Source organism: Balaenoptera acutorostrata, chromosome 5 (assembly GCF_949987535.1).
Source record: "Balaenoptera acutorostrata chromosome 5, mBalAcu1.1, whole genome shotgun sequence".
NCBI classification, from domain to species: Eukaryota; Metazoa; Chordata; class Mammalia; order Artiodactyla; family Balaenopteridae; genus Balaenoptera; species Balaenoptera acutorostrata.
In genome coordinates, this window is record NC_080068.1 from 42,290,805 (window position 1) to 42,305,113 (window position 14,309).

The 14,309-nt window shown below is 37.2% G+C and overlaps 1 protein-coding gene across 8 annotated transcripts in view; it reads left to right on the forward strand.

Moving 5' to 3' along the window:
• Positions 1-14,309, forward strand: part of WDFY3 (WD repeat and FYVE domain containing 3) — a 285,270-nt gene that overhangs the window by 242,529 nt on the left and 28,432 nt on the right. For all 8 annotated transcript variants that reach the window (XM_057547043.1, XM_057547039.1, XM_057547040.1 and 5 more), the window contains 5 exons: positions 7,647-7,701; positions 7,962-8,081; positions 9,937-10,054; positions 11,116-11,222; positions 12,745-12,898. In XM_057547043.1, coding sequence (XP_057403026.1) covers positions 7,647-7,701; positions 7,962-8,081; positions 9,937-10,054; positions 11,116-11,222; positions 12,745-12,898 — 554 coding nt within the window. The remainder of the gene's footprint in view (positions 1-7,646; positions 7,702-7,961; positions 8,082-9,936; positions 10,055-11,115; positions 11,223-12,744; positions 12,899-14,309) is intronic.

Consider the following 14,309-nt stretch of genomic DNA (forward strand, 5'->3'; position numbering starts at 1 on the left):
TCGCGGTGCGCGGGCCTCTCACTATCGCGGCCTCTCTTGTTGCGGAGCACAGGCTCCAGACGTGCAGGCTCAGCAATTGTGGCTCACGGGCTTAGTCGCTCCGCGGCATGTGGGATCTTCCCAGACCAGGGCTCGAACCCGTGTCCCCTGCATTGGCAGGCAGATTCTCAACCACTGCGCCACCAGGGAAGCCCAGATGGTATGAATTTTAAGACTCTTAATATACAAAACCAACTAGATTTCTATAAAAATTATACACATCTATATTCCACCGATAGTAGATAAGTTTGCTTATCTCAAAAGATACCAGCTTTTTATATTTACTTTTTCATTTTTACCAGTTTTTAAAGATGCTTTTTTAAATGTGCATTTCTTTTCATATTAGAAATCTTGAGCTCTGTATATATTTGTTAGCCATTTAAAATTATCATTTATGAGTTATCTATAACTTTTGCCCATTTTTTTCCACTGAGTTCTTTATTGGTGGTGGTGGTGGTTTGGTTTTTTTTGTAGTTTCTTTTGTTTGTTTGTTTTGTTTTTTCAGATATAATTGATATTACATTAGTTTTAGGTGAACAATATAATTTACTTTTGTATATATTGTGAAATGACCACCTCAGTAAGTCTAGTTAACACCTCCTCTGAGTCCTTATTATCAATGTGTACAAGATTTTTCGGTAATAGCATATTATCCCTTTGCTTGTCATATTTGTTGTAAATTGCCAAGTTTTTCTCTTAATTTTTATCTCTTACATTTAAATATAAACTTCTGTTTTTGTGTGTTCAAACCTATCAGTGGTTCCTTTGTGCTCTTTTCAGCTGCTTTTAATCTTAGGAAGTCTTTTGGATGATACAGCCATTTCAAGAATCTGTATACCCAGCTTCATTTTCAGGCACTCAGGAACTGGTAGCCCTTTATAATCCATTAGAAAAGAAGCAGTAGACAGCAGAAGCAAGAAGAACTACAATCCTGCAGCCTGTGGAACAAAAACCACATTCACAGAAAGATAGACAAAATGAAAAGTCAGAGGACTATGTGCCACATGAAGGAACAAGATCAAACCCCAGAAAAACAACTAAATGAAGTGGAGATAGGCAACCTTCCAGAAAAAGAATTCAGAATAATGATAGTGAAGATGATCCAGGACCTCGGAAAAAGAATGGCGGCAAAGATCGAGAAGATGCAAGAAATGTTTAACAAAGACCTAGAAGAATTAAAGAACAGACAAACAGAGATGAACAATACAATAACACTAGAAGGAATCACTAGCAGAATAACTGAGGCAGAAGAATGGATAAGTGACCTGGAAGACAGAACAGTGGAATTCACTGCCGTGGAACAGAATAAAGGGAAAAGAATGAAAAGAAATGAAGACAGCCTAAGAGACCTCTGGGACAGCATTAAATGCATCAACATTTGCATTATAGGTGTCCCAGAAGGAGAAGAGAGAGAGAAAGGAACCAAGAAAATATTTGAAGAGATTATAGTCGAAAACTTCCCGAACTTGGGCAAGAAAATAGCCACCCAAATCTAGGAAGCGCAGAGAGTCCCAGGCAGGATAAACCCAAGGAAAAACACACCAAGACACATAGTAATCAAATTGACAAAAATTAAAGACAAAGAAAAATTATTAAAAGCAACAAGGGAAAAAAGACAAATAACATACAAGGGAACTCCCATAAGGTTAACAGCTGATTTCTCAGCAGAAACTCTACAAGCCAGGGAGTGGCACGATATATTTAAAGTGATGAAAGGGAAGAACCTACAACCAAGATTACTCTACCCAGCAAGGATCTCATTCTGATTCGGCGGAGAAATCAAAAACTTTACAGGCAAGCAAAAGCTAAGAGAATTCAGCACCACCAAACCAACTCTACAACAAATGCTAAAGGGACTTCTCTAAGTGGGAAACACAAGAGAAGGAAAGGATGTACAAAAACAAACCCAAAACAATTAAGAAAATGATAATAGGAACATACATATTGATAATTACCTTAAATGTGAATGGATTAAATGCTTCAACCAAAAGACACAGGCTTGCTGAATGGATACAAAAGCAAGACCCATATATATGCTGTCTATAAGAGACCCACTTCAGACCTAGGGACACATACAGACTGAAAATGAGGGGATGGAAAAAGATATTCCATGCAAATGGAAATCAAAAGAAAGCTGCAGTAGCTATACTCATATCAGATAAAATAGACTTTAAAATAATGATACAAGAGACAAGGAAGGACACTACATAATGATCAAGGGATCAATCCAAGAAGAAGATGTAACAGTTATAAATATATATGCACCCAACATAGGAGTACCTCAATACATAAGGCAAATGCTAACAGCTATAAAAGAGGAAATTGACAGTAACACAATAATAGTGGGGGATTTTAACACCTCACTTCACCAATGGACAGATCATCCAGACAGAAAATTAATAAGGAAACACAAGCTTTAAATGGCACAACAGACCAGATGGATTTAATTGATATTTATAGGACATTCCATCCGAAAACAGCAGATTACACTTTCTTCTCAAGTGCACATGGAACATTCTCCAGGATAGATCACATCTTGGGTCACAAATCAAGCCTTGGTAAATTTAAGAAAATTGAAATCATATCAAGCATCTTTTCTGACCACAACGCTATGAGATTAGAAATAAATTACAGGGAAAAAAACATAAACAACACAAACACATGGAGGCTAAACAATACATTACTAAATAACCAAGAGATCACTGAAGAAATCAAAGAGGAAATCAAAAAATACCTGGAGTCCACTGACAACAAAAACACGATGATCCAAAACCTATGGGATGCAGCAAAAGCAGTTCTAAGAGGGAAGTTTATAGCAATACAGTCCTACCTCAAGAAACAAGAAATATCTCAAATAAACATTCTAACCTTACACCTAAAGGAACTAGAGAAAGAAGAACAAACGAAACCCAAAGTAAGCAGAAGGAAAGAAATCATAAAGACCAGAGCAGAAATAAATGAAATAGAAACAAAGAAAACAATAGCAAAGATCAATAAAACTAAAAGCTGGTTCTTTAAGAAGATAAACAAAATTGATAAACCTTTAGCCAGACTCATCAGGAGAAAGAGGGAGAGGACTCAAATCAATAAAATTAGAAATGAAAAAGGAAAAGTTACAACGGACACCGCAGAAATACAAAGCATCATAAGAGACTACTGCAAGCAACTCTATGCCAATAAAATGGACAACCTGGAAGAAATGGACAAATTCTTAGAAAGGTATAACCTTCCGAGACTGAACCAGGAAGAAATAGAAAATATGAGCAGACCAATCACAAGTAATGAAATTGAAACTGTGATTAAAAATCTTCCAACAAACAAAAGTCCAGGACCAGATGGCTTCACAGGTGAATTCTGTCAAATATTTAGAGAAGAGCTAACACCCATCCTTCTTAAACTCTTCAAAAAAATTGCAGAGGAAGGAACACTCCCAAACTCATTCTACAAGACCACCATCACCCTGATACCAAAACCAGACAAAGATACTGCAACAAAAAAAAATTATAGACCAATATCACTGATGAATATAGATGCAAAAATCCTTAACAAAATACTAGTAAACAGAATCCACCAACACATTAAAAGGATCATACACCATGATCAAGTGGGATTTATCCCAGGGATGGGAGAATTCTTTAGTATATGCAAATCAATCAATGTGATACACTGTATTTACAAATTGAAGAATAAAAACCATATGATCACCTCAATAGACGCAGAGAAAGCTTTTGACAAAATTCAACACTCATTTATGATAAAAACTCTCCAGAAAGTGGGCATAGAGGGAACCTACCTCAACCTAATAAAGGCCATATATGAAAACCCACAGCAAACATCATTCTCAATGGTGAAAAACTGAAAGCATTTCCTCTAAGATCAGGCATAAGACAAGGAAGTCCACTCTCACCACTGTTATTTAACATCATTTTGGAAGTCCTAGCCATGGCAATCAGAGAAGAAAAAGAAATTAAAGGAATACAAATTGGAAAAGAAGAAGTAAAACTGTCACTGTTTGCAGATGACATGAGAATACATACATACATAGAGAATCCTAAAGATGCCACCAGAAAACTACTAGAGCTAATCAATGAATTTGGTAAAGTAGCAGGATACAAAATTAATGTGCAGAAATCTCTTGCATTCCTATACACTTAACAACAAAAGATCAGAAAGAGAAATTAAGGAAACAATCCCATTTACCACTGCAACGAAAAGAATAAAATACCTAGGAATAAACCTACCTAAGGAGGTAAAAGACCTGTACTCAGAAAACTATAAGACACTGATGAAAGAAATCAAAGATGACACCAACAGATGGAGAGATATACCATGTTCTTGGATTGGAAGAATCAACATTGTGAAAATAACTATACTACCCAAAGCAATCTGCAGATACAGTGCAATCCCTATCAAGCTACCAATGGTATTTTTCACAGAACTAGAACAAAAAAATTCACAATTTGTATGGAAACACAAAAGACCCCGAATAGCCAAAGCAATCTTGAGAAAGCAAAACAGAGCTGGAGGAATCAGGCTCCCTGACCTCAGAGTATACTACAAAGCCACAGTAATCAAGACAGTATGGTACTGGCACAAAAACAGAAATATAGATCAATGGAACAGGATAGAAAGCCCAGAGATAAACCCGTGCACATACAGTCACCTTATCTTTGATAAAAGATGCAAGAATATATATAATGGAGAAAAGACAGCCTCTTCAATAAGTGGTGCTGGGAAAACTGGACAGCCACATGTAAAAGAATGAAATTAGAATACTCCCTAACACCATACACAAAAATAAACTCAAAATGGATTAAAGACCTAAATGTAAGACCAGACGCTATTAAACTCATAGAGGAAAACATAGGAAAAACACTCTTTGACAAATCACAGCAAGATCTTTTTTGACCCACCTCCTAGAGTAATGGAAATAAAAACAAAAATAAACAAATGGGACCTAATGAAACTTAAAAGCTTTTGTACAGCAAAGGAAACTGTAAACAAGACGAAAAGACAATGCTTAGAATGGGAGAAAATATTTACAAAGAAATCAGCAGACAAAGGATTAATCTCCAAAATATATAAGCAGCTCATGCAGCTCAATATTAAAAAAACAAACAACCCAATCAAAAAATTGAGCAGAAGACCTAAATAGACATTTCTCCAAAGAAGACATACAGATGGCCAACAGACACGTGAAAAGCTGCTCAACATCACTAATTATTAGAGAAATGCAAATCAAAACTACAATGAGGTATCACCTCACACCAGTTAGAATGGGCATCATCAGAAAATCTACAAACAAGAAAAGCTACAGAGGGTGTGGAGAAAACGGAACCCTCTTGCACTGTTGGTGGGAATGTAAATTGATACAGCCACTATGGAAAACAGTATGGAGGTTCTTTAAAAAACTGAAAATAAGGGCTTCCCTGGTGGCACAGTGGTTGAGAGTCCGCCTGCCAATGCAGGGGACACGGGTTCGAGCCCTGGTCTGGGAAGATCCCACATGCCGCAGAGCAGCAAAGCCCGTGTGCCACAACTACTGAGCCTGCGCGTCTGGAGCCCGTGCTCCGCAACAAGAGAGGCCATGATAGTGAGAGGCCCGCGCACCGCGATGAGGAGTGGCCCCCGCTTGCTGCAACTGGAGAGGGCCCTCGTGCAGAGACGAAGACCCAATACGGCCAAAAATAAATAAATTAATTAATTAATTAATTAAAAAAAAGAAAGGTGGTTGAAGGTAGGACAGCTGAAAAAAAAAAAACTGAAAATAGAACTACCATATGACCCAGCAATCCCAGTACTGGGCATATACCCAGAGAAAACCATAATTCAAAAAGACACATGCACCCAGTGTTCATTGCCACACTATTTTCAATAGCCAAGACATGGAAGCAACCTAAATGCCCATTGACAGACAAATGGATAAAGAAAGTGTGGTACGTATATACAGTGGAATATTACTCAGCCATAAAAAGAAACGAAATTGGGTCATTTGTAGTGACGTGGATGGACCTAGAGACGGTCATACAGAGTGAAGTAAGTCAGAAGAGAAAAACAAATATTGTATATTAACGCATATGTGTGGAGTCTAGAAAAATGGTACAGATGAACCAGTTTGCAAAGCAGAAATAGAGACACAGATGTAGAGAACAAACATATGGACACCAAGAGGGCAGAGCAGGGGCAGGGGGGTATGAATTGGGAGATTGGGATGGACATATATACACTAATATGTATAAAATAGATAACTAATAAGAACCTGCTGTATAAAAAAATAAATAAAATTCAAGAAAAAAAGAAGCAGTGCTTTGGGGCTACAAATTAATTACAACATGCAGGAAAATAACTTAAAACTTCTGGGGATTCTGTAATTTGTAAATAAAATTTTATTTCAATCTGTATGTGTCTAAATATGTTAATTTGTGTGTTTCTCTTTAACTTACTGCTTTTATTTTTCTTTAGCTGAGATTTACAAATGCTGCTTATATGCTTTTGTTAACCTCAGAAACATGTTCTATTCCTAATCATTTGTGTTGCTGTTAAGATAAATATAGGAAGTGAAAGGCTCCCTTAAAGCATACTAAGCCTTTTTTCTACTTGTAAGCAAATTGCTAGTACTTTTTCCTGCCTAGATAATCTTCAGCTTGCTATTTCATTGTTCTTACTACTGTCTGTGCTGAGTTGGCAGTTCTTGAAGAACTGTTGAAAACTCAAAGGCAAGAAATAGAAATTCATTCCCAACTTTAATCTTCTTTTCAATTGTTCCCTTTCCTACAAAGTTGAGGAATGATCATAGCTCTTTTTCCAGGGAGAGTACCCTATACATTCAATTTGCCTGAAGGGAAGAATTTATCTGGAAGTGAAAAGTGGTATCTGTACCCTTGACCTAGATATGTTTATGAACTAAGGTTTACAAATCTCTTAATTTCCTTTCAGACAATAAAATATATAGTTAAGTGCTTTCCTACTGGTTCAGTGATCAACTCACAGTCTTCAGATTAATAATTATCAATAGTATAACCTTAAGGTTTTATAGCATTCTAGAAAATCTGCTATAGAAAAAATTCTATAATTTTCTGAACAGCAAAGACTTTCCTGTCATAAAATATTTATATTTTCATTCACTTTTTCAACATCTCTTTTAGGAAATGTACTGTGCACCTACTATGTACAAAATATTGTATACTCTTATCAGTTATTCCAATTTAATGTCTTTAGATCAGTTTATATAGAAATTATTGTAAAGGTTAGAAAGTTGAACTAGATCAATGTTTTTCAAACTCATTTTCTATAACCCACGGTAAAAAATACTACACTGCATCCCAAGTCACACAAACTTAGTTACAAATACTACAATAAAATTCACAGAAAATACTTTTCCTTCCTGTATGTAGTGCCTTCCGATGTTCTCTATTTTCTTCAATTTGATTGTTATTTCATAATTCAAAATGCTGATCACAACCCCCTAAACTGATTTCATGACCCACTAATATGTTGTCCTCCATAGTTTGAAAAATTTTTGGACCATTGACTTAAAATTTTCAACTTTGTAATTACACAGATTTTTAAAGTTATGTTGCCTACAATTTATTATTTATCATTTTTAGATCTGGGTTGCTTAGCACTCTGGTTGGAGAGAAGTCTGTGACTCAGAGATGGGAGGTAAGTTCAATGAAAATGTAAGCTTCCTTCATAATTTGTAGCTAGAAGGTATAAGTCATACAGTTAAAAGTACTTTAATAATTTATAAAATATATACCATAGAAAAAAGTTTTGTTTTTGTTTTTAGGGGGAAAAAATGCTTTATTGTTCTGAAATCCGCAAGAAACTGTCCTTTACCTCATTTTGCATATAAATTTTTTAAATTGAATGTAGCAGAAATAATTGATTGCTTTAAAATGAATCTATTTATCTTTCCCAAGAGAGGTGAAATCAGCAACTTTCAGTATTTGATGCACTTGAACACTTTGGCTGGCAGATCATATAATGACCTCATGCAGTATCCTGTCTTCCCCTGGATCCTTGCAGATTACGACTCAGAGGTAAATTTCAAATCATTTTGTGAAAGTGGAACACATTCTCGAAAGTAATTAAAAGATACTGCAGTGGCTCAAATGATTTATATGCTTTATAGTTTAAGTTCTCAATGGGCACTTACTCCCAAGAAGATGAGAAGAGCTTTAGCTTAGACTTGTACAAAGATTGGATACTTGATGAACTTCTTGGATTCACGATATCTATTGAATTTCCTAAAGTGCTAATAAATTTGTATCCACTGGAGGATGTCACTGTCCTCTGCACTGCAGCCAGCAGGAACAAATCTAATTGAGTCGTTCCTCAGTTTTAAATTATTGCATAAATCATCATCACAATTTGGAGAGAATCTTAAAACCTCGGTATAGCACCCTTCACAAAGTAGCTGATACGTAGATATCCCTCCTGTGCTTAGAGGACCACTGTCCTGGGCTACCCCGTTCTCTCTCAGCAGCTCTGCGTGTGCTGCTCTCCCCGCCTGCACTTCTCCCCATGCCCGTGCACATCTTCTCTCCCGCTGACAGGTTCCTCTGGCTAGCTGTATTTCATCCTCCAGGACACACTCCAGTATACCTCCGGGGAGCCTTGTGTCCTTTCTCTCCTCTTCCTTCTTCCTCTCTTCCCACACTGCCTTGTAGCTGTATCATGCTGCTTTCTTTTACAGCATGTTGTAGTCATGATTTTTGTCTGACCGTACTCAACTGTGAGGTCCTTAAAAACAAAGACTATCTTAACATAGCTCTTAAGTCCCAACCTCTAGAGCAGGGGTCCCCAACCCCCAGGATCTGATGCCCGATGATCTGAGGTGGAGCTGATGTAATAATAATAGAAGTAAAGTGCACAATAAATGTAATGCGCTTGAATCATCCCAAAACCATCCTCCCACCCCCGGTCCTTGGAAAAATTGTCTTCCATGAAAATGGTCCCTGGTGCCAAAAAGGTTGGGGACCGCTGCTCTAGAGCAATGCCCGGTACTTAGTAAATACTTTAATCTTTGTTGAAATAACCAAAAAAAGTATAAATGAGGTATTTTGCATGTAGATTTTCGGAGGACAAATACTAACGACTTATTTTGGTAAATGTGGATCAGTTTCTCCTGTTCAAGACTTTTAAAATATAAGTTGGCAAAATTGGTGGGCCATGATGCCCTATAAAAAGGACACAAATTACGTATCCCATGGGTATGTACTTCAAATTTCTACTTTTAAAACCCTCAGGAGGTAAATTTTGGTTTCCTTTTAAATACATGAATTAGGTCAGCTAGAAATGAGCTTTTAAAATAATCTCTGGTAGACTGAAAGAATCCATCTCATTTGGAAGTCACTTGATCTGGTATGATGTTGTCTTTTGGAGGTGAACAAATTACTGAGTGCTTTAGTTTATTTCACTTCCCTTTCACCTCTAGGGAGAAAATGCTCAGAAGTGAAGTTGGAGTGAAACGGGGGAGAGGGGAAGAGAACAAAAAGGAGATTTGATCCTCCAGTTATGTGGGTGACAGAGGATAAAGATGAATTGGAGCTTTTGTGTCCACAGTCTCCTGCTGTGCCCTTGCCAAGACTGGGCAGGGTTTTCCCTCTTATTCCTCATCTCCAAACCTGGATCCTGAGTGCCTTCCTCTGTGAACACTTAATTTCCAAAACAGTTGTCTTCCAAGCCGAACCAATTAACAAACTGCCATGTGCCTGTCTGTAAAATATGGATAACCAGTAGGTGCATGGCATTGCCTTGGAGTCCAGTTCTGCTGGTGTCACCCCATAGATACTAGCACATTTACAGATCATCATTGCTATAGCCATTGTGTCTACACTGGTGAGAATAGAAGATGTATAGTAATTTGGAATTGGGTTTCGTTTTGCATTTTAGGAGGTAGATCTTACTAATCCCAAGACATTTAGAAACCTGGCTAAGCCAATGGGAGCACAGACAGATGAACGATTAGCTCAGTATAAGAAGCGATATAAAGACTGGGAAGATCCTAATGGTAAGTAACTTTTCTTGTCATGGGACTTTGTACCCAAGTTTCAAAAGTAAGCCATTATTTAGTGGTCTGACGCCCTTCCAACTTTCCCCAGATTGCTTATATATCTTTATATCTATATATGTTGCATATGCACACTTATACACAACTATCACAGTAGAAGAATGAGGTTTTGCATACCAACTGATGGCCATGCTTAGAAGGCATTTTTTAGGTAGCTTGTCAGGTGCTGGCAGAAAGCAAAGTATGTCTGCTTTGTCTAGGGTAGAAATTTCCCATCATAATATGCCATTATCTCTAATCGTGTTTAGGCCAGAAACTAAACTTTCCTTTGTTGACTCTTTTAATTTTTTTTATTGAAGTATAGTTGATGTACAGTTTTTCAGGTGTACAGCAAAGTGATTCAGTCATTCAGTTTTTTCAGATTGTTTTCCATTATAGGTTCTTTTAATTTTATTGAGGCACTTTTTAGAACCCTTTTGCATTAAAAAATTATAGTTGACTACCTTCTAAAATACTACAGTTTACCTACTTATGTTTTTTTATGTTTAATGTTTATCATGTATCCCCTTCAAACAGGCAAAACAAACAAAAGAGAAAAAAACTAAGCCTAACTATATTCCCTGTGTGGAATCCTTTCTTTTTCCTGCAAGGAGAATATGTAATAACAATTGCGTAATATTCGAAGACAACAATTTAGAGAAATTTATACTGTTGCAAAGCCAGAACCTAATAAAAAGTTGCTGTATGTCAATATCTTGCTTTAGTGAAAGATGGTTTGCTGTTAAGGATTACCTGTTACAGTTAGCCTCAAAACATGAATTGCTAGATGTGCTCAGTTTGGAGGAAAGGCACAGAATTATACTAAACTGGATAACTGCCAAATATATAAGTGAGAGGTTGCAGTGTCATCATAAAGTTTTCATGCTGCAAATGCCAGTGCTAATTGCACTTAGTGTCACAGTTATCACATACGTTAGCATTTTCAAGTCTATTGATGAATGCCAATTTTATTTTTCATATTACTCTTTCATTTTCAATTATGCTTTAATTTTCTTGTCAAGGAGAAACTCCAGCCTACCACTATGGGACCCACTATTCATCTGCAATGATCGTGGCTTCGTACCTAGTAAGGATGGAGCCCTTCACACAGATATTCCTAAGGCTACAGGTAAAACGCTTAAGTTTAGAATTTTTGCATTTTATTCAAACCTTTTATTTAAGATTGTTGCTTTTTTCTTTAATGTTGTTATCTTGCCTGACAAGAAGCCCTGTGAAGTTTTTAGTCCCAAAAGTAATCAAAACATAGTGAAAGTGGAATTTCACTGGACCAAAATTGATGAATAAACTAGAATTTGTTTACACTAAACAAGTGCCAGGGTCCTTTAGTCAAATAAGCAAGTAGCATATGCTTTCCAGCCAGGCGTATGGAATTCAGCCTTAACTGGTTGCATTCAGCAAACATTTAAAAAAGAGTAATACTGTCTAGCTCATTTGCTGTCTTCCGTATTATAATTGCCTTTCTCCACATTCTCTTTCATTTATTCAGCAAATATTTATTGAATACTTACTGTATTCCAGGTATTGGTGTAGGAGATTAGAGATATCATTGAATAAAGACAAAAGTCCTGCCTTATGGAATTTATATATTTTAGTTGAGGGAGACAGACAAACATCAATAAGTATATTGTAAAATGTTTTAGAATGTGATAAGTGCTATCAGAAAAATGTAGATCAGGGAAACGGAATGGGAAGTACGGGAATGGGAGGTGGAGGAGGACATGATGGTCAGAGTAGGTCTCCTTGAAAAGGTGATATCTGAACAGAAACTTGAAGGAGGTGAGGGAGTTACTGGTGCAGATATCTGGAGAAAGTATGTTCCAGGCAGAGAGAACGGCCTGTGAGGGTCCCTGAGTCAGGCATATCCCTGAGATGCTTGAGGAACAGCAAGGAAGTCAGTATGTCTGGAGCAGAGTGACTGCAGGGGAAAGTAATAGGGGATGAGGTCAGAGAGATAGCAGGGGCCAGATGGTGGTAGGCCTTGGTGGCCATTGTATGGACTTCAGCATTTTCACACAGTGAACTTCATTGTAAAGAAAAACACACTCAAACACAGCATAGGGAGTTTGATTGAGGAAGGGAGTGGTGTTACCTGTGAGGCTGTGTAAGCAAAAGAAATCCCTTTTCTATTTAAATTTGTTTTATCAATCTATAACTTTTTGATCACCTTCCGAGTTCTCCACTTAATTCTCATTGGTGTGAGAACCTGAATGTCATGTTAATTTATAAAATTAGTCAACTACATATATAAACTGAATATTTCCAACTATAGATGGCTACATTAGAATCTTTTTTTTTAGGAGAGCATTATCAAACAATGGAGGAACTCCTCTATTTCCTTATAGTCTTGCCCTCTCTAAAAACTGATCTTTTTTTTAAATGACTTTTTAAAGTCTTTGTACTTGGATTTCACTTTGATACAAAGCAAGAGCACCCTTGGTAAGGAGTACCCCGAAAAGAATTAGATTAATTTTCTTTCTGTGATTATTTAAAATTTTGTGTATTTAACGTAGGATGATGGGAAATTGAATTGTCACCAAACATATTTACTTGGGTTTCAAGCCCTTGAGCTTGGAAGCTGTGAGGTGGGAGTGGTTCTCTAACAGAAAGGTGCCTTCTCGTTCTGCCCACAGGGAGGCCACTTTGACCTGGCTGACCGGATGTTTCACAGTGTACGTGAGGCCTGGTATTCAGCATCAAAGCACAACATGGCAGATGTAAAGGAACTTATCCCAGAATTTTTTTACTTACCAGAATTCCTGTTCAATTCCAACAACTTTGATCTGGGTATGTAGCACGATGGCACTATCTTAGGATCGTTAGCCAGACCAACAGAAATAAGTCAGTTTTCTGCCAATTGTCTGTAGTACACACTGACAAGAAAAGATTTTGTTTCCAGACCAAACTTGGATCCACTCACCCAACATGCAGCAAAGCCAATCTACTGACACTGGGTCGGTCATGGTGAAGGGAAAGCACAGCACTTATTGCAGGGCCAAGCAAGGAGAATGGGCAGCTCATGCTGAAAAGGCCTGAACTCCCCAGTGATGGCTTTCAGAGGAAGGTTTTTAAAGAGTGTGAGGGAGAGGGTCACACGATATGCATTCAGCTTGTGCACAAGTCTACGATTGGTTGACGGTGAGGGTAACAGGGTGATGTTTCGGGAATATCAGTCATCAACCTTCTGGTTCCAACTGCTCTGGGGCCTGTGTGCTGGTGGTCAGCATGTAGTTAACTTCGTCCACCTGGTGGGGGTTTTAGTATCTGCAAAACAGCTCAAGGACATGGCTCAGGATATTGTCTATAGCCCTTGAGGAGGAACTAAAGGTCCTTGACTTTGCTTTATGGCTAAACTGATATTATTTTGTCTTGCTTGAGTGTTTTCCTTTGTTTCTGCATTTTCTTACTTCTCTGATTAAATTTATGCTTTGGAACTTGGGGTAGGCCTAGGAGGCTAAAGCTTTTCTGCAAACAAGAGGCAGGGGACATGTTGGGGGTCAGGGGGGTATTGTTCTTGGGAAGGCCTTGCAGATTCCTGCTTGGTTTCTATTTCCTTGTGAGTTTAGCTGCTGCTAATTACAACTGGGTGTATGAGAGTAAATATAACAAAGGAAAATAGATTTATGCCCCCAAATAAGCTGTTTCAAACCTATAGTTTTGGGAAAATTTAAGAATTAACAGATTACATCTAATGGTCAGAATATCATCATTTATTTCAGTGAAAACAAAGGTGAGGTGAAATTTTGTTTGAAAATTAATATGATTGAAACTCACAGCCAAGAGTGGCATATCCAAATTTTTCATGTATTGTTTAAATCTTTTGTATTGCCTGAGGCATTCTCAGCTTACATGCTAATAAAATTTAAAGTTAGAATTTCAGAATAACTTTAGGTAAATCCCTTTCTTCTTCCTGTTAGGGCACTATTTTCTAGAAAAACAGAACCAAATCAACACTTATAAAATGGAGAGAAATTTCCTTGGTACTCTGCTCTCTTTATATTGTCCAGCAGTTTCAGGAAGTAGATTTGACTTTGGCTACAGTTTCTTGGAACACAGTTTGCTGATCTATGTTTCTGAATATTTATTTTTACGACATATCAAAATTCCATTGTTTCACTTTAGAATATTAGTACCAGATATTGTTCTGTTTTCATACTTTTTTCATGCCCTGTATCATACTGTATTTAAGAGTTCAACA